Consider the following 24,035-nt stretch of genomic DNA (forward strand, 5'->3'; position numbering starts at 1 on the left):
TGAGAACCACTGTGATAGTGTAAACCACTGCCTCCTCCTGAGAAAAATGTATAGTATCACAAAGGACTACCACCTCACCCGCCTCATAGGAAACCTGCTACAGAACAGGAGCTTTTTTGTTGAGTTCCAGAGAAGCAGATGGCGGAAACAGAAGAACTGCCTGCCCCAGGGGAGCGTGCTTGCTCCATCCATGTTCAACATCTACACAAATGACCAGCCACTGCCAGAAGGGGCAGAGAGTTTCATCTAGGCCCATGATGGTGAACCTATGACACATGTGTCAGCACTGACACACATGGCTATTTTTGATGACACACAGACACAAATGGTCGCATACAGAGAAGTACACCTTATAAGAGCCAAACTAATTCCATCCTTAAGTTTGTAAAGGGCTCTACAAATTTAACATATGCACGTTTGAGCATTGTTTACTCCATAACTCAGCATGAATTATACATTTTTCTTATTTAAACTATAAATATTGCAAAATTATGTTTTTTCTCTCGAACTGACATCCCACCCAAATTCTGCTCTGGTTTTTGGCGAATTTTGACACACCAAGCTCTAAAGGTTGCCCATCACTGATCTAGGCTGATGATCGTGCCATCACCACTCAAGCAGGGAGCTTTGAGATGGAACAGAAGCTCTCTGAAGCTCTAGGTCAGGGGTCCTAAAACTTTTTAAACAGGGGGCCAGGTCACAGCCCCTCAAACTGTTGGCGGGCCGGATTATAATCTGAAAAAAACATGAATGAATTCCTATGCACACTTTCTTTAAGTGATCCCTTGTTGGCCGAGTAGGATAGTCTTCCAGGATCAGAATTCTTGTGAGTCTGTAGGTGGCTGTGGAGCCCTATTCTTGATCTGCATCTTCTTCCGCAGTGAGGGCATTGGTTTCCAGGTGGAAGGCAGTCCCGGTCGGGGTTGGCTTGATATGCCTTCCTCTTAGCACGTTTCTCTCTTTCACCCTCCATTTGTGCCTCTTCAAATTCTGCAGCACTGCTGGTCACAGCTGACCTTCAGCTGGAGTGCAAAAGGGCCAGGACTTCCCAGTTCTCAGTGTCTATGCCAGTTTTTAAGGTTGGCTTTGAGCCCATCTTTAAATCTCTTTTCCTGTCCGCCAACATTTCGTTTTCCGTTCTTGAGTTTGGAGTAGAGCAAATGCTTTGAGAGACAGTTGTCGGGCATCCGGACAACATGGCCGGTCCAGCGGAGTTGATGGCGGAGGACAATCGCTTCAGTGCTAGTGGTCTTTGCTTCTTCCAGCACACTGACACTTGTTCGCTTGTCTTCCCAAGAGATTTGCAGGATTTTCCGGAGGCAGCGCTGATGGAATTGTTCCAGGAGTTGCATGTGACGTCTGTAGACAGTTCACGTCTCACAAGCGTAAAACAGGGTTGGGAGGACAATAGCTTTATAAACAAGCACCTTGGTATCCCTACGGATGTCCCGGTTCCTCAAACACTCTCTGCTTCATTAAGAAAAATGCTGCACTCGCAGAGCTCAGGCAGTGTTGTATTTCAGTGTCAATGTTGACTTTTGTGGAGAGGTGGCTGCCAAGGTAGCAGAAATGATCAACATTTTCTAATGTTACACCATTAAGCTGTATTCTGGCATTGGAGAGGGGTTGGCTGGTGACTGCTGGAAGAGTACTTTGGTTTTGTGTGAAATGTCCAGGGTGAGAGAAAGAACTCTTGTCTGTTTGAGGCAGGTGTGAATGTTGCAATTTTGGCCACTCTGATTAGCATTAAATAGCCTTGCAGCTTCAAAGCCTGGCTGCTCAGCTTTTGCATATGGTTCCTATACTGGCAGTGCATAATACCCCTGTCAAAGACATTACATTAACCACTTCTTTGCTAGGAAAACATGCTGAAAGTTTTATTGTTAAATCCTAAAGCCTGGTTAACTGACAGACAACTGTCTTCATTTTTAGCTCCATTTCCATATAAACCCGGCCTTGCCCAGATGTACTTGGGACCCCTGCCTGCCTACTTTCTCCCTTCTCCGGCTTTGAGATGTCTCCATGGCAACATAGCTCTCATTGTGACTCATAGAATCACAGAATTGGAGGAGACCTCATGGGCCATCCAGTCCAACCACTTGCCAAGAAATAGGAATCTTACATTCAAAGCACCCCCAACAGATGGCCATCCAGCCTGTTTAAAAGTCTCCACAGAATAAGCCTCCATTACAGTCTGGGACAGAGAGTTCTACTGCTGAACAGCTCTCACAGTTAGGAAGTTCTTCCTAATGTTCAGGTGGAATCTCCTTTCCTGTAGTTTGAAGCCATTGTTCTGCGTCCTAGTCTCCAGGGCAGAAAACAAGCCTGCTCCCTCCTCCCTATGACTTCCCCTCACATATTTATACATGGTTATCATGTCTCCTCTCAGCCTTCTCTTCTTCAGGCTAAACATGTCCAGCTCTTTAAGCTGCTCCTCATAGGGCTTGTTCTCCAGACCCTTGATCATTGAGTTGCCCTCCTCTGGACACATTCCAGCTTGTCAACATCTCCCTTCAATTGTGATGCCCAGAACTGGACACAAGTATTTCAGATGTGGTCTGCCCAAGGGAGAACAAAGGGGTAGCATGACTTCCCTGGATCTAGGCACTATACTACTATTTTTGCAGGCCAAAATCCCATTGGCTTTTTTAGCTGCTGCTTGACATTATTGGCTCGTGTTTAACTTGTTGTCCACGAGGACTCCAAGATCTTTTTCACACATACTGCTGTCGAGCCAGGCGTCCCCCATTCTGTAACTTAGCATTTCATTTTTTTCTGCCTCGTCAGCAAACTTGATGATCATGCCTTCTAACCCTTCATCTAAGTCATTAATAAAGATATTGAACAGGACCTGGCCCAGGTCGAACCCTGCTTATGGCACTCCACTCATCACTTCTTTCCAGGATGAAGAGGAACCATTGGGGAGAATCATCCTCTGGGTTTGTCCATTTAACCAATTACAGATCCTCCTAACCGTAGTTTTGCCTAGCCCACATTGGACTAGTTTGCTTGCCAGAAGGTCATGGGGGACCTTGTCGAAGGACTTACTGAAGTCTAGATACGCTACATCCACGGCATTCCCTGCATCTACCCAGCTTGTAACTCTATCAAAAAAGCAGATCAGATTAGTCGGGAATGACTTATTTTTGATAAATCCGTGTTGACTATTAGTGATTATTGCATTTGTTTCGAAGACCATTCGTTTGCAGACCATTTCCAGAATTATCTTTTCCAGAATTTTGCCTGGTATCGATGTGGCTGACCAGATGGTAATTGTTGGGTTGTCCTTTTTTCCCTTCTTGAAGATAGAAAGGATAGACTCTTTCCATCCCTGCTCCCTTCCCCTCAGACACTTATCACCTTTCTTTCCCAGTGACATCAGAGGGCCATTCACCTAGCAACTGCCTTTGGGGTATTAACCAACAGACATACTTGAGACTTTTATGTACAGGTAGTCTCTGGATTACAAACATCTGACTTACAAAGTTAGGAATGGGTCTGAGACAACAGGAAGTGAGAGAAATCTACACCTCTGAAGGGAAATTCACTTGTGGAAGAGTTATCATAGGGAAAAGGTGTCTCCAATGAAGCTTTCTCATCAATCCTTATTTCCACAACACACCATTCTTGTTGAAATCCAATTATCACACAGGGACAGAAAGTGAGGTGAAGGCACGGACAGCAAAACAAGCATCACAGGAGAGTTAACCCCTCCCTGTGCCACCCAAAGCTTTTTATATATATGCCTTAGTTACACTTTACAATGTTTTATTTATTTATTTATTTGCAACATTTATATGCTGCCCTTCTCACCCCGAAGGGGACTCAGAGCAACTTACGAGAGAGAGACACACATACACAGTACATTATACCATGACCACAGTACAATATCAGCGCTATACATCACTATATTGTACTATACAATTATATTGTAATATTATTAGTAATTTTACATGTAATATAAAATATTACATGTAAAATTACTGTGGCCCACTCTGATGGTCATGGGAGAGCTGTGTGCCAAGTTTGGTTCAATTCCATTGTTGGTGGGGTTCAGAATGCTCTGTGATTGTAGGTGAACTATAAATTCCAGCAACTACAACTCCCAAATGTTGAGATTCTATTTTCCCCAAACTCCACCAGTGTTCACATTTGGATATACTGAGTATTTGTGTAGAGTTTGGTCCCGATCCATCATTGTTTGAGTCCACAGTGATCTCTGGATATAGGTGAACTACAACTCCCAAACTCAAGGTCAATGCTCACTAAACCCTTCCAGTATTTTCTGTTGGTCATGGGAGAACTGAGTGCCAAGTTTGGTTCAATTCCATCGTTGGTGGGGTTCAGAATGCTCTTTGCTTATAAGTGAACTATAAATCCCAGCAACTACAACACCCAAATGACAAAATCATTTTTTGAGTGAAGGTCACTCCTTGTGTTGTGAGACGTTTTGTTGCCAAATTTGGTGTGATTTCGTTCATTGGTTCTTTTGTTTTTAAGGTACTAATTATGCACAGAACATTTATATATATATATAGATAATATTATAAATCTTATATGTATATACAATATATTATATTATATTATAAATTAGCATAGCACAGGAGTCAAGATGGAATTGTCCACTGGCCTCCCCTGTCTTCACTTTGACTCAGAATAGCGGTTGGTGCTGGGAGGAGGAGTCTCCAACTGATGACATATGCAGGAGACAAGATGGAACTGTCCTCTTCTTCTTTCCTTCCCTTTTCTTCCTCTGGGCCTAATGGCAGGAGCTCACCCCACTCCCCGGTTTTGAACCACTGACCTTTCAAATACAAAAGGGCTTTGGGGGGAACTGAACTTCATTTCTGGGAGTTGTAGTTCACTTACAACCAGAGACACTGTGAGCACCACCGAGGACGGATCTGGACCAAACGGGGCACACAGAATCCCTATGACCAACTTAACCTACTGGAGGGGTTGGAGGAGACCGATCCACCATGGCTGCCAATATGATAGCAGGATACTTACGAGGGGGCAGAGGGTGTGGGGCTGGTGGCCAAGTAGCTCCAGGACACCATGCGGCGCACGGTCACGATGGTATTGGTGTTCCTTTAAAGAACTAAAAACTGCTCCCTATCTCCTCGCCTTCAAAAAGCTGATAAAACCCATCTACACACCCTGACATATGGTGAAGAGGAAGACTTAACACCCCTTGACCTACATCCTCATCTAGATATGCTAAACCTTTTCTAGATGCTAAACCTTGTCTAGATACTGGAATTGATTTCAGTCTGTTGATTGCGGCAAATCATCTCAACCTTCTTTGGGTTTTAGTCACCAACTTCTAGTTGTTTTATCTAGTGATAAATTTATATTATGTATTTTAATCTATATGGATTTTTAAGTATTATCTTTGCTATTTTGCTTCTCATTAAGTTTTAAAGTCGGGTTGTTTGATGTGATCTGCTTTGTTGCAATTTGTTTGTATACTTCTCTTTGCTGGCACCGAATGTTTGTTATATATGTTTGAAACTGCCCTGAGTCCCTACAGGGAGATAGGGCGGCCTATAAACAAACAAACAAACAAACAAACAAATAAATAATTGTATCATGCTGTGTCTTAAGTTGGAAGATGTTGCTTAATACCAGTGAAAATACAAGAAGGCTCTAGGGCAATGGTTCTCAACCTTTCTAACACTGGGACCCCTAAATATGGTTCCTCGTGTTGACCCCCGACCATAAAATTATTTTCGTTGCTCCTTTATAACTGTAATTTTGCTATTGTTACAAATTTTAATGTAAATATCTGATATGAAGGATGTGTTTTCATAGTTACAAATTCAACGTAATTAAAACATCATGATTAATCAGAAAAAATATGTTTGTGGGAGTATGGAAAACAGATGATGGGATTTGCAGTACCTTCAGCTGATTCAGCGCTGACTCCCACAGATCACTGAGACCTTCACACAGAACTCCCATGTCAAACAAAAAATACTAGAGGGTTTTGGGAGGAATTGACAGTGATTTAGGGGAGATGTAGTTCACCTACATCTGGAGAGCATTGTTAAGCCAAATAAATATGGATCTGGACCAAACATGGCATGAATACTCAATATGGCCAAATTTGAACACTAGAGGAGTTTGGGGAAAATGCCGGATGGCAAGGAAGGCTTCGCGCCAGGCCAGGCCTCGCGTGGAGGACCCCTCGCCGAATGGTGAGAGAGTGAGGCAGGCTTCGCGCGGAAGACCCCTGCCCTGCCCTGCCCCCTCGCCAGAAGGCGAGAGAGCGAGGCAGGCTTCGTGCCAGGCCACGTCTCATGTGGAGGCCCCCTCGTCGGATGGTGAGAGAGCGAGACCTTCGCGCCAGGCCACGCCTCACGTGGAGGCCCCCTCGCCGAATAGCAAGAGAGCGAGGCAGGCGAGGTGGCCTTTGCACGAAGCCGGGGCCCGCGCTCTTGGGGCGGGGCCAACAGAGGCAGCCTCACGACCCCTCCGAAATGGCCAGGTGACCCCCAGGTTGAGAACCGCTGCTCTAGGGCAATAAATTCAGTATTTCTGTCTTTAAGAGTATCTCTTTTACTTGACTCCCAACTTTCTTTCTTCCTCAAAGGATCTGAGAACAATGACAGTATGAGGGAAACTAGCAATGTGATCCTATTTGTATCCTATTTGGTATGCTGTATCCTATTTGGTATGAAAACAAAGATGATAGCATAATCAGTTGCGTGTACCTGTTCCTTGTTTACGACACTATGAGACAGAAATAGTAGTCTGGCTTCACATCCTTCAGTAAGGCATTTTCATAAGGGTTTGTAAAACAGCAAATAGTTTCAAGGCATTTTATATACTCATATAAAGTGAGGACATTTTACATTTTAATGTTTTTCCCCCCACTCCAATGAGGATCTAGGTTTCCCCAGCAAGTCTCCAAACTGTGAGTGTTTACATGTCTCCTACTGAAGTAATTATTCAAAAAACTCAGATAAGCCAATATATTATTATACTATTTATTTGAGACAAGGTTATAATACATAGACAAATAAAGGACTACACACAGTTGTGGATATGTTAGTGGCCCAAAGATGAAGTATCTTATGTCTACACATACTCTCCATGGTCCAGCTTTTGCAAGAACTGTAGGTCTAGGTGGTTGTTGTTTCGTGATAAGTACAAATATTAGTTGCATAAATAGAGAAATTGGAATACACGCAAATTTCACAGTTTTGAATAAGAGCTTATCTTATCAGTTTACCTTTTAAAATTACAACACCAGCCTTGGAATGGCTTATTAAGACAGCAGTAGACCTGCTCAGTGGAAATATAATTGTGAAGATGAACATATAGGGACAAGACAAATGTGTCACAAAATTATACAGCTTGTGAGGACAATCTTCTTCGAGATGTTGGTAAAACAGACTCAACGGCTCTAAGGTCCTTCAAGTCTAATGCCGTCATAGACAAAATTAAAAAAAGTTAAAATCTGGCCAGACAATACTGCAGAAAAGCTGTGGGATGAGGAAGAGAAAAATAAAAACCCTCAAAAGAAAAGGCAAAGGCAGTGCATCTGCTTTTATATATTAAATACAGCAGGAAATAGCAACAGGTTTTGGTTTATCATTATTTATAGAATCCACATCTAGGCTTATAATGGCTGTCTCGTATAGAATTTCAGCCGGATCAGTCCTTGGTTTCCTATACCTTGACAGCTAGTGCATACAATAAATGCATACCCACTTTGGCCTTCAGTAAAAGCCAGCCATTTCGCTCCTTTTACTTTCACATAGTCATATGCTCTGGTAACACATAGGAGATGTCATCCCACGGGTGACGGTAGAGACCCTGCTTCAACCTCTTCTGGTCAAGGTAATGTCCTGGAATTTAAAGAGTGCTTATTGTTTACTTATTTTTAAGATCTTACATACCATATGCTTTCCCCCAACTATTAGAAGACACAGAACTTCATTCTAGGAATTATATCCACCCAATGATCCAAGTAACAGGACAAGAGGCAATGACCCCAGGCAGTATAGATAACAAAATTACAACCACAGCCGCCTTTTGCCACATCCCTTACAAAAAGGGAGACTTGACAGAAGTGTTTAAAATTATAAACACTACATAAGGAAGACAGAAGATTTTCTCCTTGCATTATACTAGGACCTGTGGTCATGTGCTGATGCTGAAAAGTTAAAGATTTAAAACAGATGTGTGTTCTTTAGAAAGCACATATTTAAATGCTGGAATTAAGATTAAAATTACAGGGAAAGAGACTGCACCTAAACATTAGAAATAACTTCCTGATGGTAAGAGCTGTTTGGCAGTGGTGCCTTGGAGCACGGTGGAGTCCCCTTCTCCGGAAGGTTGTTTTTATTTCACGCATTTCTACCCTGCCCTTCTCAACCCCCGAGGGGGGACTCAGGGTGGCTTACAAAAGGCACAATTCGATGCCAGCATAAACATAAACAATGGATAAAACATGTATACAGCAATTATAACAATTAAACAGTCACTTTATACAACAAAATCAATAAAATCAATAAAACCAGTCAGTACTCAGCATTCACCATCTCAGAATCCATAAATTCATTTCATTTTGTCTAGTCATCATTGTTCTTGTCTAACTGCCAGATTGCACGAAAGCCTGGTCCCACAACCATGTTTTTAATTTCCTTCTGAAGGAGAGGAGGGATGTCGATGACCTAACTTCTCCGGGGAGTGAATTCCATAGGTGAGGAGCCACTGCCGAGAACGCCCTGCTTCTCGTCGCCACCAATCTCACTTGTGATAAAGGTGGGGTCGAGAGCAGGGCCTCCCCAGAAGATCTCAGACTCCGAGGTGAGACATAGAGGGAGATGCGTTTGGACAGATACGCTGGGCCGGAGCCGTATAGGATTTTGTAGGTCAAAACCAGCACTTTGAATTGTGCTCGGAACTGGATCGGCAGCCAGTGGAGCTGACACAACAGAAGGGTGATATGCTCCCTGTATGATGCTCCAGTGAGTAATCTGGCAGCCGCCCACGGGACTAATTAAAGTTTCCGAACAGTCTTCAAAGGCAACACCCACGTAGAGTGTGTTGCAGTAGTCTATTCGGGATGTAACAAGAGCGTGGACCACTGTGGCCAGATCCGACTTCCCAAGGTACGGGCGCAACTGGTGCACAAGTTTTAAGCAGAGGATGGATGGAAATCTGTCAGGAATACTTTGATTGTGTTTTCCTGCATGGTAGGGAGGTGGACTTGATGGCCCTTTGTGGTCTCTAGGATTAGCTGATCAATAATAATAATAATAATAATAATAATAATAATAATAATGCAAAGACTCTGGCACAAGCCAGTAAAGGTGGTCCCAGTGGTGATCGGCACACTGGGTGCAGTGCCTAAAGACCTTGGCCTGCACTTAAACACAATCGGCGCTGACAAAATTATAATCTGCCAGCTGCAGAAGGCCACCTTACTGGGATCTGCATGCATTATTCGCCAATACATCCACAGTCCTAGACACTTGGGAAGTGTCCGATGTATGATCCAATTCAACAGCCAGCAGAGTGTGTGCTGTGGACTCATCTTGTTGTGTTTCAAATAATAATAATAATAATAATAATAATAATAATAATAATAATAATATATTTATATATCGCTCTATATCCCAGAAGGGGAATCAGGGCAGTTTCCAAGTATCGCAAAAACATACAGAGTAAACAGTATGACATAAAATTAAGAAAGCAACATAAACATAAAATTACCATAATAACACACCCACATATAAAAATAATCCTGCCTGTTCAGAGCACTTAAAAGGCTGGGCCGAGGCTAGTGCAAACTCAAAATATGAAGGGACCGGTAATTAAGTACAGTGCTATAATAGGCTAACAGCAATAGCAGGTATGGGTCTGTGGCTGCTCATTTCGAGGGCCCATTAGAGGGATGACAGGGGTAATAGGTAGGAAGTATAAGGCCATATTCAACGACGTTTGGGGCTGAGCTAGAACTGGTCATTCTCAAAGGCTTGTTGAAACCACCAGCTCTTCAAGCTCTTACGAAAGGAGGGGAGGGATGGGGCCTGTCTTATTCCCTTTAACACAGTTAGGGACCTTCTGTTTGTTATTTGAAGTCCAAACAATTAGAGGGAAGGGGTGGAAACAGGAAAAGAGCAATTATATTCCTTTGAAAGTGATCAAGGACTGAAATAGAGTTGGTGTAGCTAGGCAATAAAGGGTCTTGCAATTAGAGAGCATGTGATTTCCAGAGATATAAAGACTTTCCCAAGGCAGGGAAGAGTAGTTGCAACTGCTGGAATGAACCAGAACAGCCTCCTGACTGGTGGGAAAGGGATTTGCAGTTGATCCTGTCATTAACAAGACTTACCAATGAATCCCATGCTTCTGCCAAGGACGAAAATGCCATTGAGAGCACCTATATCAATATATTCATCAGCTTCTTCCCTGCAACACAAACCAACATTATTTTTGCATAATTATATTTCTGTGGTGGATTCCTGACATCTTTAATCAGGAGTGTGTCCAGAACACAAAGACATCATTCTGGTAGAGCTTTTTTGCTTTTCCAAAGACTAGTTAGAGAAATCTCAAAGGTATCCCAACTCTGTAATGTCACAGTCTACTGTTAAAGTATAACATATAATAATAATAATAATAATAATAATAATAATAATAATAATCTTTATTTATGCCCCGCTCCATCTCCCCCAAGGGAACTTGAGGCCCATGAGGCCACGCCCATCAGTACAATACACAACATTATAACACAAAAACATAATAAAACCAAAAAATAAAATACATGAAATGCAAAACAATGTAATAAGCAACACAATAATATAAAATCAGACATTAAAACACAAAAGATTTCGCTGGGCAAGGCCAAATTCAGGATAAAATTTTAAAACACTGGGAGATAGGACAATGTCAAACATCGTGAGGAGGATCCGGGGATGAGGAAGGATTTAATTGCACGAATCATAAGAAAAAGTGCTACTGAGGTCATTTTGTGCAGTTTTTGGTCAGGGAGTATCTTACGTTCAATCACTGAAGGCACATTGGAATAACCAGGTTTTCAGATTCCTCCTGAAGATTGCCAGCATGGGGGCTTGCCTAATATCTCTGGGGAGTGAGTTGCAGAGCTGAGGGGCCACCACAAAGAAGGCCCTCTCTCTCGTCCCCGCAAGTCGCACTTGTGATGCAGGCAGGAGCGAGAGAAGAGCTTCTCTGGAAGATCGAAGAGATCGTGTGGGTTTGTAAATGGAAATGTGGTCGCAAAGGTACAATTACTTCCCCAAGATGACATATTTGAGCTGGGCTAAAGATCAATATTCCTGTTCTACTAGCCCAGTGGTTTTCAACCTGTGGGTTCCCAGATGTTTTGGCCTACAACTCCCAGCCAGTTTACCAGCTGTTAGGATTTCTGGGAATTGAAGGCCAAAACATCTGGGGACCCACAGGTTGAGAACCACCATACTAGTCAGAGTAAAACGCAACAAGCTATGCAGCCTACTGAAATCCCTACTCTCCAATGAACTTCAACTTTTCTCTGGATACTTGGGTAGATTGTCTCCTCTGAGTAGGAACCTTTGCCATAACCAAACACCAGTAACGTCACAGATACAATAAGATAATTGAACTGCTCATACCGTGTAAAAGAGCCACAGTTCCTGAGTACATCAACAAAGGCCACACCAATAAAACCATCTACATTCAGGATAAGGTTCGGTTTCTGGAATAAGGAGGAAATATAAGAAGAATTAACTTTCTTTCTCCACAACAGGCAATGTATTGTTCTGAAGCAACTTCAAAAACTGTGGCTGGCTGCCAATCATGCCTCCTGGAGTGGCTTGTCTTCCCCTTCAGACAAGATCTTGCACTGTTGTAAGCAATACAAGCTCTTTGTTTTAAAGTAAAAGCTAAAGCAACACATGCTCCAATGACCTTCTATAGTTAAACAGCAACACTTTTCCCCTCCCCAGAGCAATGATTTATTATAACAACACAATAAAGTAATGCAAACAGGATAAGGTGGAGTTAGATAATCTTAATACTAACAATTTACTGGGACAAGAGGTTGGCTCTGCTGCTAAAATAAACAATCACCCAAGCTCTCTGGCTTAGTAGTCAACCCCCCTCCCAACCCCCCTCCCCCCAAAAAAATCTAATAATGGGTATTACTGCTGAAGCTCTCATAGTGAATGGGGACAGGTTAGGAAGATACCAGGGCACTTGAACGTTACAAGCTACCTTACACACACACACCCCACACAACAACAAAAACAGACAAACAAACAAAAATAGTGGCAAGGACTGATACCTTGGAAGTAGTAATTTTCTCCACTTCCAGCGCATAGTCTAAAAGAGGCGTTGCAGGGAAATGCTGCTTCACATAATCCTTAAGAATCTGAACTCTCATATCTGGATTGTTGATCTATGAATAAAATTATGAGATAATGAATAATATACAAAAACTGTAAAATAAAAAATACTCTGAAACACCGAAGCAATTTAACTTGATAACAGTACATACCCATCAAAAAGATCTAGAAAGCTTAACACAAGTTAAACATGAATGAATAGTTTTGTTTTGCGTTCGATTGACGATTCCTTTGACAGATGGTCCCTAACCATGACCTGAATTCAAGTTCCTATTTTTTTTATTACTACACTTTTAAGTTAAACTGAAATGATCCTGTTATAATTGCTCTATTCCTATGCTACTATACGTTCTAGCCACCTTTTTGACCAGCCTATCCTCTAACTTGTTTCCGCACTGGTCCACTCTCCCTCAAAAACGAGACTAGAGGTATTTCTGTAGTTGCTTATGATGCTTATTTATTATTGTTTATATCTTAAAATCCATTTTCTTCAACAAAAAAAGGCATTTACCGATTTGACGCGGTGGCCAATTCCCATGATAAGCTTCCCTTCTTTCTTCATCTTGTTCACAAACTCCATTGGGATAATGCCACTATCAAATGCTTTGCTGAACATTTTTGCCGCTGCATCCAGAGCACCACCAAACCGATCTCCCTGGACATCATCAAACAGACAGAAGTTCACCAAACAATAAAACAAGCCTTTTATTTTGGGATAAGGTATGATCCAGAGGTCAAATGGAGATGGGGCCTATTGTAAGGGCACTCTGAGTCCCCTTCGGGGTGACTCAGAGCGTCATCTAGAAGTGACCATCACTCACAAAAACACTGAAAAACACAGCGGAGTTAAAAAGCCAAAAAAAAAAAAAAGCGCAAAAAGATGCTACAGCACATGTGCAAAATCACTCCCCTTGGCAAACAAAACACACAATAGCATATCCACACTCTCTTCCAGATTACAGCTCCCAGCATCACCAGGCCCTTTAGGAGAAGAGTGTGATCTAAATGCACTGTATCCAAACTGCAAACTTTCTTCTCCTTGGATTTCTTTGAGAGCATCCCAATCCCTGTATATTTCCAATTACCTATTCCTGGACTGCAACTCCAAGCAATCCTCCAGATATATAGAGTAGATAGATAGGTAGGTAGATAGATAGATCAGGAGGACAACTGGGAGATTTTATTTATTTATTTACTGTATTTTTATACTGCCTTTCTCAGCCTTTCGGCGACTCAAGGTGGTTTACAGGCAACAAGTAATATACATAATATAAAATTTTAATAATATTTTATTAATATTTAATATTAATATATTTAATAATATTTTAATAATACATAATATTATTGGAGTTGCAGTCCAATAATAGGTAGAGAAGGAAGAAAAGGGAGGGAAGGAAGGAGAGAAAGAAAGGAGGAGAGAAAGAGGGAGGGAAGGTTGGCTACAGCAACACATGGCGGGTACAGCTAGTATAACATATATTTTATATGGAATGGGGAAACATTCTGTCATGCCAGCATCCTCTTCCCTGTGGTTATACAATATAGATGAGGAGCTGCTATGGCACAGTGGGTTAAACCCTTGTGCCAGCTGAACTGCTGATCTGAAGGATGGCGGTTCGAATCCGTGGGATGGGGTGAGCTCCTGCCTGTCAGCTTCAGCTTCCCATGCGGGGACATGAGAGAAGCCTCCCACAGGATGGTAACACATCCGGGTGTCCCCTGGGCAACGTTTCTGCAGACGGCCAATTCTCTCACACCAGAGAATGACACAATAAAAAAATACAACGTAGACACTAACTTTACTACTTTCGAAAGAACTAAAGACAGAACTCATGTTAGGAACTTCTAAAATATTCTGGAATTTATACTGAAGACAAAGTCTTTCAACATTTACTAAATATCACCAGTATATAAACCAACTAAAACCATAAACTACCGGTGTTAGGCAATTTGAATAAAAGGGTTTGAAGTGAATGGCACAAAAAAGGGGAGGGGGCAAATTTTATGCACATTTTGCTAATTCACATAAAATGGGGACAAAACAACAAAAAGAAAGCCATCTTTTTATTATTAATATAGATACTGAAAACAAATACAAAATTGTTCCAAACAAGTTGAATGGCACATATCCCTCTTTTAAGCCAATTCATGAACATATACTATCCTTCTTAGGAAGTACAGCAAAAAAGGGAGACTGGTAAACAAAGCCCCTTGTCAAGCTTCACAATCCACATGATGTTGTGGAATCTGAAGTTTCTTTAACACAGAGTTCTGGCTACACCCTCACAATAGTACAACTTCCTATTTTCATCCACCTATTGTTAAATGCTTACAATAGTGAGCAGGCCAGAGGTGAGGCTGGAGACAAGGTCCTTCCCGGCTCTTGCACAGACAATGGTGTTATGGGCTCCTGATACTGCTGGGCCATGATCTGCTGTCACCATCAAACACATCTCTATGAATTGGCAGGCATACTTGGGTAACCTAGTGTGCCAAAGATTAAAAAAATATTTTATTTTTCAACTTCCAAGATAATTAGAAAACAAGTAACGCAAGTACAGCCTATTGACAGATATAATAAAAAATAGAAATAGCTTAAAACGATTTAGAATCACCAGATTAAGAGCTCTCCTACAAGAAACAGCTAATCTACACATTTTCCTGAATGCTTCTATTAGTAGGTTCAAATCAACTGCACCAGGACACTGATTTCAAAAGTTGGGGGGAATATATCACTGGGAAGACTGCACTTTGCAGTCTTGGACACCTACCTCAGCCTGTTGGATGCTGTAAACCATTTAATGTTTTAAATGCCTTCTTAGTTTAACTTGTTATTTTTTATCATGTGATAAATGTGTGCAATGAGTTGTTTTATGTTTAAGTTTTAATTTGTTTTTTTTTTGTTAGTTTCATAAGTTCATATCAAAGTTGTTTAGTCACTGTTTTGATTTGATTTGTTGTTTGTTTGTTTTGGTACTGAAAGTTTGCCATTTTGTTATTTTGTTAGAAACCGCCCTGAGGCCCCTCAGGAAGGTAGGGCAAGTTACAACTAAAGGATTATTATTGAAGAACTAGTAATTCAACCTCGTAAGTCATATAAACAGATCTGAATGGTGGACAGATAAAGGGAGAGATTATTTGAAAGGTTACTAGTATCCTAAATTTAAGCCTAAAGCTCAAACCATTTTTCCTTGATACCAGATTTGTGAGAGAAAAAAGGGTGAGATTGTTGGGAGAAGCAACCTTCTCTATATGATATTTGTCTGTTTTGTAATGTGTTGTTTTATAACCTGAAGTATATGTCTTTATTTGTAGTTTGCAGTTACCTTATCTCTACGTACCTAAAGCAGTGGGAGGGGCTGCAAGTCACGTGACTAATTCAGTGACAGTTTATAATGTTTACGTTTAAACAGTTAGGGAATGTCTGTTTAGGAATTATTGTTAGAGAAGTGTGTTAGTTTTTTGAGTGAGCTTGAGTATAGAAGTCTGTCAGAAAGCAGAAACTCATGTTAGGAAGTTAGAAACTGCTGAGGGTTGCGTTTTATTTGAAAGTAAACTCTTATTAAAGAGAGCTGTATAAAGCAACATAGTTTATGAAGAAACTGTTAAAAATTATAAGTTCAAGTTACAAACTCTCTGAAACGTTACTGAAGTTTTTAACCCTTGACAAGAAATGTGCCTGTGTCTTTAAATACATGAAGTTGTTGCTGTTCATTCGTTGAGTTGTTTCCGACTCTTCATGACTTCATGGACCAGAGCTCCCTGTCAGTCGTCACCACTCCCAGCTCCTTCAAGATCAATCCAGACACTTCAAGGATACCACCCATCCATCTTGCCCTTGGTCGGCCCCTCTTCCTTTTTCCTTCCATTTTCCCCAGCATCATACTTTTCTCGAAGCTTTCCTTTCTTCTCATGATGTGGCCAAAGTACTTCATCTTGGCCTCTACTATTCTTCCCTCCAATGAGTAGTCAGGTTTTATTTCTTGAAGTATTGAATGGTTGGATCTTCTTGCGGTCCAAGGCACTCTCAGTACTTTCGTCCAACACCACAGTTCAAAAGCATCTATCTTCCTTCGCTCAGCCTTCCTTATGGTCCAGCTCTCACATCCGTAGGTGACTGGGGAATACCATTGCTTTGACTATGTGGATCTTTGTTGCCAGTATGATGTCTCTACTCTTCACTATTTTATCAAGATTTGTCATTGCTCTCCTTCCAAGAAGTAAGTGTCTCCTGTTTTCCTGGCTGCAGTCCGCGTCTGCAGTAATATTTGCACCTATAAATACAAAGTCTGTCACTGCCTCCACGTTTTCTCCCTCTATTTCCCAGTTGTCAGTCATTCTTGTTGCCATCATCTTGGTTTTTTTTATGTTTAACTGCAATCCAGCTTTTGCGCTTTCTTCTTTCACCTTGATTAGAAGGCTCCTCAGCTCCTCCTCACTTTCGGCCATCAAAATTGTGTCATCTGCATATCTAAGGTTCTTAATGTTTCTTCCAGCAATTTTCACCCCAGCCTTGCATTCCTCAAGCCCCGCACATCACATGATGTGTTCTGCATACAAGTTGAATAGGTTGTGTGAAAGTATACAACTCTGCCGTATGCCTTTCCCTATCAAATTTTGCCATAGTCACTGCTGAATGTTTTTATGTTGAATGTTTTATGTTGAATGTTTTTATATTGAATGTTTTTATATTGAATGTTTTATATTGTGTATAAACTGTTTTAAATTGTAAGTCGCTCGGAGCACCTTGGTGGAGAGCGACTAATTAAGAAATAAATTGATGATGATGATCTTGAACCAGTCTGTTGTTCCGTGGTCAGTTCTTACTGTTGCTACTTGGTCCTTGTACAGATTCCTCAGGAGACAGACAAGGTGGTTTGGTGTGCCCATACCACCAAGAACTTGCCACAATTTATTATGATCCGCACAGTCAAAGGCTTTAGAATAGTCAATAAAACAGAAATAGATGTTTTTCTGAAACTACCTGCCTTTCTCCATTATCCAGCGGATTTGGCAAAACATGAAGTTATTAGTAAATAAAACTTGTTATCTTCAAAAGAAGTCTGCTTGCATCATTGTCTGCTGAAAGCATCAAACAGAATCAAAATATCTACATGCCCAGCAATAATCTATTACCAAATAAACTCTGCTAACCCAATTAGATTGTGATCCTAACAGTTCATGATCTATACACCAGTGATCAGTGATCCTAGTAGAGATGACATTTGCAGATAGCATGGAAATTTTTCCGAAGGCCATGAAGTGAATCACACTGCTATTCCGAAAAGATGCTCTCACCTTCTCTGAAACCATAGAAGACCCAGGACACCACCGAGTCCTATCTCCTCCTTGAAGACTTCAGTGATAGGCATGCCGGCATAGATCAGTTCTTGGCCCCGCTCATCACAGATGCTAGTCATAAAAGAAGCTGGTTTCCGGATTAAACCAAGTTCCTAAAAGATTGGTATGGGTAAAGATTGTAAAAATAAGACTGAGACATTGTGCTAGTTCTCAGAAAAGAGTTGGGGTCTACCTGTGCATATTTATCATTTACAAGTTCTTCAAACTCTGCAGAAAAGACTCAACCTACCCTTGCCCATGAGTAATCCATTGGCACGGTTGGAGGAGGCACTTCTTGGGCTGGTTCAATCACTCCTTTGGACACCAGATCCTCATATACTGATCTAATAGAAATGGAGTTAATGTTTACTTACAGTCAAGACTGCTCAGGAAGGCATCTCTTTATTCTTAAAATTGCCCTTTCTCACAAAGAATGTTTAATAGCTGCAGAACATTCAATTGCCAAATATCTTATATGTGTTGACAGGCCCTTGTGTTTTTTCTCTGGGGTGAGGATATTTCTATATAGGAATGTGACTATTTAGGACTATGGGTACACTTCATTTAACCAGTGGAATAGTGATGAATTTTAAAATGTTCATGACCACACTCCCCATGACAATTTTCAAGGGGGTGTCAAGAAATATAGGTAGCTTTGTTCATCCATAGCAAGAATGGAATCCTAGTAGTTTCAATCTCTGCTAGTATCATGTCTTGAATAAAGGTAAAGGGTCTAAACTGTTCAATAAAGAATAAGCTACAGTGTTCCCTCACTTATCATGGGTGTTACGTTCCAGGACCACCCATGAAAAGTGAAAATCCGCAAACTAGGGACTCTATATTTATTTTAATATTTATACATTCTTTTAGTAGTTATACACTCTTTTAAGTCTTTATAAACCATTCCCACACACTTATACATTACATAACCCTCCTTGAACGTGTTGTTCACATAATCCTCAACTCTGGCTTTGTCCACAGAGACAGCCTCTCCATACAGACAAACATTCTATATTGAAAAACTGCGAAGTAGCGAGGGACACTGTATTCAAAACGGTTTTCATTGCAACAGCTATAATCTTTCCCTTCCCTACATCCCAACTACTAATGAGGATTGTTGCTTTTGGAGGGGGTATACTTACAAATTATATCTCTGTTGAAAGCCTAGTCACCCCTAGTAAAGATAAAGATTCCCCCTCGACATTAAGTCTAGTTGAGTCTGACTCTGGGGTTGGTGCTCATCTCCATTTCTAACCCAAAAAGCCAGCATTGTCCATAGACATCTTCAATATCATGTGTCTGGCATGACTGCATTGAGTGCCGTTACCTTCCCACCAAAGCGGTACCTATTGATCTACTCATATTTGCATGTTTTTGAACTGCTAGGTAGGCAGAAGCTGGGGCTAACACTGGGAGCTCACCCCGTTCCATGGATTCAAACCACCAACCTTCCTGTTAGCAAGTTCTGCAGTTTAGCGGTTTAACCCGCTGCACCACCACAGCCCCTACATCTAATCACCTCTACATCTAATAATTTAAAAGCTTGCTTTGACCCTGCTGTTAAAGTTTTTTAAAAGCCGCAGCTCAGTTTCTCAACTTTGCTTATCCATTCTCACTTAGTCCCATACACTAAGAGGCAGACACTGGCGTACCCTCACTCCACTTACTGAATCACATCGCCCAACTCATCAAAACTTCGGGGTACGAACACACCCACTTCTTTCAATGCTTGATTCTTGGCTATAGCAGTCTCAGAGGCCTGATTTGCACAAGCTCCAGCATGGCCAAACTGTACCTGTTAAAAAAAAAAGAAAGAGGACTTTGGCAAGGCTGGCATTAAGTAGCTAAAAATGCTAGAAAATAAATCTTGTCCCCAGAATCAATTGCTCATTTTTGCAAATCAAGTATGCAGTTATTTTCTCGTCTGTTGTTTCCAAGATTTAAGATTTCCAAAGAACCAAAGACCTTTGAATGGTAGGAAACAATACGAACAACACAATTTGGGGGATGCTTCAGTGATCAGAAGGGTCAGATAAGTGAGACTTAAAAGATTGGGCTTTCAGATGTTTTGGGGAGTGGAGCTCCCATATTCCTGACCAATGGGTATAACTGGGCCAATTAAAATTAGAGTACAACAAGACCTGGAATGCCACAAGCTTCACACCCCATTTCAGAGTGATATGAATCAGTACTGAGCGTTGCAGTGACCAGGTCTGCAGCAATTTTTCAACTTCCTCCAAATTGCATTCATGCCATTTCACACTTTCTCTTTCCAGTCACAAGGTGCCACTGTTGTGGATGGCAAGGACTACAAAGCCATTAGAACATAAGACCAGCAAAGGTGCATCTCATGTTGTTCAACACTCTGTTCTTACAGCAGCAAACTAGTTGCTTATGAGAAACCTACTACCAACTTTATAACCTGTTTTTCATTCCATTGCTTCTGATACACAAAAAAGACAGTGTTTCTCAACCTTTCTAATGTTGCGACCCCCATGTATCACCCCTTGAAGTGATAGATGACTAGGAGCTACTTTAATCGCCATAGATACTTTTTTATCTGGCTCCTTTCAGCTACAGTTAAAAAAAAAAATAAAAAAAAAAGGGCTAAGACCTCAATTCAGAGAACTATCAGGTAGTGCTTAGGAATGGTGTTATTACAAATCAAGATTAGAAATACTAACCAATACCACAGCTTCCCCTAAACCTAAATATCAGTTTATTTGGGTTTGCATTTTGTTCCTTTATTACTTCTGGTAATAACTCTGTAAAATGCTCATTTCTTACCAGCTCTCCTTTTGATATTTTGCTTGCCTTGATTTTCGGAGGATGGGGTGTGCTCCGCTGCCGTTCTCATTCAGGCCCAGATGCAACACAGAAATAGCCCCACCAGCCAGATACTGTGGTCATACTTACCCAACAAACTATTCAAATACTCATAGACATATTTACGCATATTTACACATACCTCTGAAGAAAACATAGTTGCACAGGTTCCAATGCACCAGCAGACAACAGGTTTCGTGATCCGACCTTCTTTGACACCCCTGCAGATCTTGTACTCCTCTGTTCCTCCAATCTAGAACAAGGAACCAAGTAAAACACAGAAGCACTTTTTAAGAGGAAGGTAAATGTTTCACAAGATTAGTTCCTTTTCAAGTTAGTTCCTTTTTCTACACTGCCATATAATCCAGATTATTGAAGATTATCCACATTAGCCGCTTTGAACTGGATTATATGAGTCTACATTGTCATATAATCCAGTGCAAACTAGATAATCTGGATTTTATATGGCAGTGTAGAAGAGGCCTAAGTTTTACTGAAGGGTTGGAGTACCATTAAAAAAAAGCTGGCAAAGGAAATTCTCTCTCTCTCTCTCTATATATATATATATATAAATCTCTCTTTCCTCTCTGGAGTTTGTGAGAGGAAAAAGGGAAATCACAACAAAAATAATGAAAGCAAAATAAGAAGAACGGAAGTCAAAATTTTATTTTTAAATTATTTTTTATTATTACTATTCTCATTTTTACAGGTTTTTTCTCTTTTCTCCCATCTTTTGTTTTCTTTTTTCATTTTTTCTGGTTCTGGAGGTAGGACATTTTGGTGTATGTTGGTGTGGGAATAAGTCTTTGTTTTTGTATACCTGCTATCTAATGCTATTCTATAGTTCTCTGTAAAATTATCAATAAAATTACTTTTTAATAAAGCTGGCAAAGGATCAAGATACACATACTGACTTTCTACTTTTGAAGCATGTGTACTTTTTTTTTTTACACAAACCACTATCAAAAAAATCTGTTGTGTTATCTCAGACGTTCAAGTTTGACAAGACCAAAAAGGAGAGATATTAGAATCAAGCTACAAATATTATTTTTCTGTGTTCTGTTTTTGTTACAGTAACCCAATTTTTTTTTCTGTTTTGAAAGCTTGTGTACTATTTTCACACAAGCCATTCCAAAACAGATAACAAAATGTAAATAGCAGCACAAGAGCAGAAGTCTTTAAAAAAACTGCATACAAAAATCTCCATTGCAGCTTCAGGCTTATCAAGAAAAAGCAGCCAGAGAACCAAAAAGCAGAAAATTTCATATGTCAAATGACAGGCAAAATAAGAAATAGTTTTACAAGACGCAAAGGACGAAGATTGTGAAACATTCCAATGGATTTTTGGAGCCACTGTTTAACACCAGAACTTTGAATGAGGATCACACCTGGCTCACTTGTTCTCTAAGATGAAATTACAAAGACAGAACATCTCAAACAAGGGACAGGAGGCAGCTACAATTTACTCACTTCTCCTAGTACCACTATCATTTTCACCCCTGGAGTGTCTTGGTAGCGTAAAACATGATCCATGAATGTGGATCCAGGATACCTAGGGAGAATGGAAAAATATTTTCATTGGTCCTTTGCTTTCAGAAGGCTGTGATGACATTGTACATGATAGAACATCACAATTATGTAGGTGATGATTTGGCCATAGTTCTCACCTATCTCCACCAATGGCTACTCCTTCAAAGACTCCATCTGTGGTCCTGGAGATGATGTTGTTGAGTTCATTGGACATTCCTCCCGAACGAGAGACATAGGCTACACTGCCAGGGCGGTACAGCTTAGAAGCTAGGATGTTATCTAGCATGCCACCTGTATTTCCGATCTTAAAGCAGCCTGGCTTGATTCCACCTACCTATAAAGAAGAATGAGATGATATATCATGGTCTCAGTAATTCAGGCAATGGTTGAATGGTTCTGTGGAGAAGATCTCCTTAAGATGTTAGAATCAATAATTTTGAACAGGAATTCAGACATAATATCAATTACAAAGTGTAGCTGTTGCCTAAAGGCACCTTCATCAGTCTTCCATTAATCAGAATGTTCCTTTCAGGAAGAAACTCTCCTGCTGAGAATTAACCTTATGTGGTAATAAGCCCTGCTCTAGTGATAGGAAAAAACAACTGTAGTATTAAAAGATAAACCACCAAAGCAAAACAAGGGAAGATGGCTCCTTCTCTCACCGTTGCTGGACCAATAATTGTGACTCCCTTCTCATCTGCCATCTTGATCAATCTTCGGGTCAGTGGCTCTGGGATGCCTTCTGCAATTATGGCCACAGTGCGGATCTGAAACCCAAGTCATGGCGGTTAAACATCACACCCCACTATTACCATCAAGAGCCTCTTGCAAGCTTGAATGTTATTTTTCCTTCCTTGGTCTCCTTGATGCATATACTCTCTAAATTCTCCCTATATTCCTTAGCGAGACTAATGTTGGTTTAGTTTTATCTCTGAATTAGTACAATTGTAGTAAATGCTATTCATTATTTAGTTTCAGTCCCTCTATTCCACATTAGTAATTGTCCTGCTGTCCTGGCTATATTGGATTAATGTTAGCCCATACAAAGAGAAGAAACTGATACTGGTGTGGGGTAAAAGGCTAATCTCTATTAGAGGTGTGCGCAGTAACCCATTTCTCCCATTTCATTCATTCTTTTGTTCCTTTTGTTTCAGACAGGAGTTACCATATATTCCGGCATATAAGACGACTGGGCGTATAAGACGATCCCCAACATTTCCAGTTAAAATATAGAGTTTGGGATATATTCGCTGTATAAGACTACCCCTCTTCCAATGTACACCAAATAAAATTTAAAAACCATCAGATTTGATTTCAATTTGTTAATTTTCCTATTATTGTACCTCCTTCTCTGCCTCTCAGATCTCGCACATGCACACCTGCACCACTTCACTGCAATCTTCAGGAGCGGGATCTGGGAGGTAGAGGAGGAGGTATGGTAATAGGATACAAGGGCAGGCGAGACAGGTAAAAGAGTTGTGTTTTTCTGGGCCCAGAGCCACTCTATCTCTTTTTTCAAAACCCTGGGTGCCTGCAGCTTGCTCCGCCCTTTCCGGTGAGGTGCCCCTTCACATCACTATCGGGACAGCATTAAGTCCACGAATCTTGATGAATGGATTTTCTTCTACCGTGCTTGTACAGCGTCTCCCTTAATGCTTTCATACAGTCACTGCATACGGCAGGGACACGGCCACTGCCATTTTTGAGCTCCCCCACCATATGTGGCAACCAGAGATTCTCCAATCCAGATTGGAAGTTTCAGCAACCGCTCTATAAGACTGCTCCTGGCGTATAAGACCACTGCTAGCATATAAGTCTACTTCCGGTGTATAAGATGACCTCTGACTTTAGAGATTTTCTTGGGTTAAAAGGTAGTCTTATATGCCAGAAAATACAGTATTTTCGCTCCCCGGAACGAAAGAAAGGGGAGTGGGTACCGTTTCTTTGCCTGCGTTTCAGCCCAAATGATAGGCCTCA

At 40.9% G+C, this 24,035-nt stretch overlaps 1 protein-coding gene across 3 annotated transcripts in view; it reads right to left on the bottom strand.

The window, feature by feature from the left end:
* Positions 1-6,978: 6,978 nt before the first annotated feature.
* Positions 6,979-24,035, bottom strand: part of ACLY (ATP citrate lyase) — a 90,550-nt gene continuing 73,493 nt past the window's right edge. For all 3 annotated transcript variants that reach the window (XM_060781147.2, XM_060781145.2, XM_067470076.1), the window contains 13 exons: positions 22,721-22,825; positions 22,196-22,392; positions 21,999-22,080; positions 20,671-20,781; positions 19,370-19,497; positions 17,953-18,046; positions 17,661-17,815; positions 14,696-14,846; positions 12,874-13,017; positions 12,302-12,415; positions 11,631-11,713; positions 10,352-10,428; positions 6,979-7,856 (listed from right to left, as the gene is read on the bottom strand). In XM_060781147.2, coding sequence (XP_060637130.2) covers positions 7,762-7,856; positions 10,352-10,428; positions 11,631-11,713; positions 12,302-12,415; positions 12,874-13,017; positions 14,696-14,846; positions 17,661-17,815; positions 17,953-18,046; positions 19,370-19,497; positions 20,671-20,781; positions 21,999-22,080; positions 22,196-22,392; positions 22,721-22,825 — 1,536 coding nt within the window. In that variant the 3' untranslated portion in view covers positions 6,979-7,761. The remainder of the gene's footprint in view (positions 7,857-10,351; positions 10,429-11,630; positions 11,714-12,301; positions 12,416-12,873; positions 13,018-14,695; positions 14,847-17,660; positions 17,816-17,952; positions 18,047-19,369; positions 19,498-20,670; positions 20,782-21,998; positions 22,081-22,195; positions 22,393-22,720; positions 22,826-24,035) is intronic.

Source organism: Anolis sagrei, chromosome 6, assembly GCF_037176765.1.
Source record: "Anolis sagrei isolate rAnoSag1 chromosome 6, rAnoSag1.mat, whole genome shotgun sequence".
Classification (NCBI taxonomy): Eukaryota; Metazoa; Chordata; class Lepidosauria; order Squamata; family Dactyloidae; genus Anolis; species Anolis sagrei.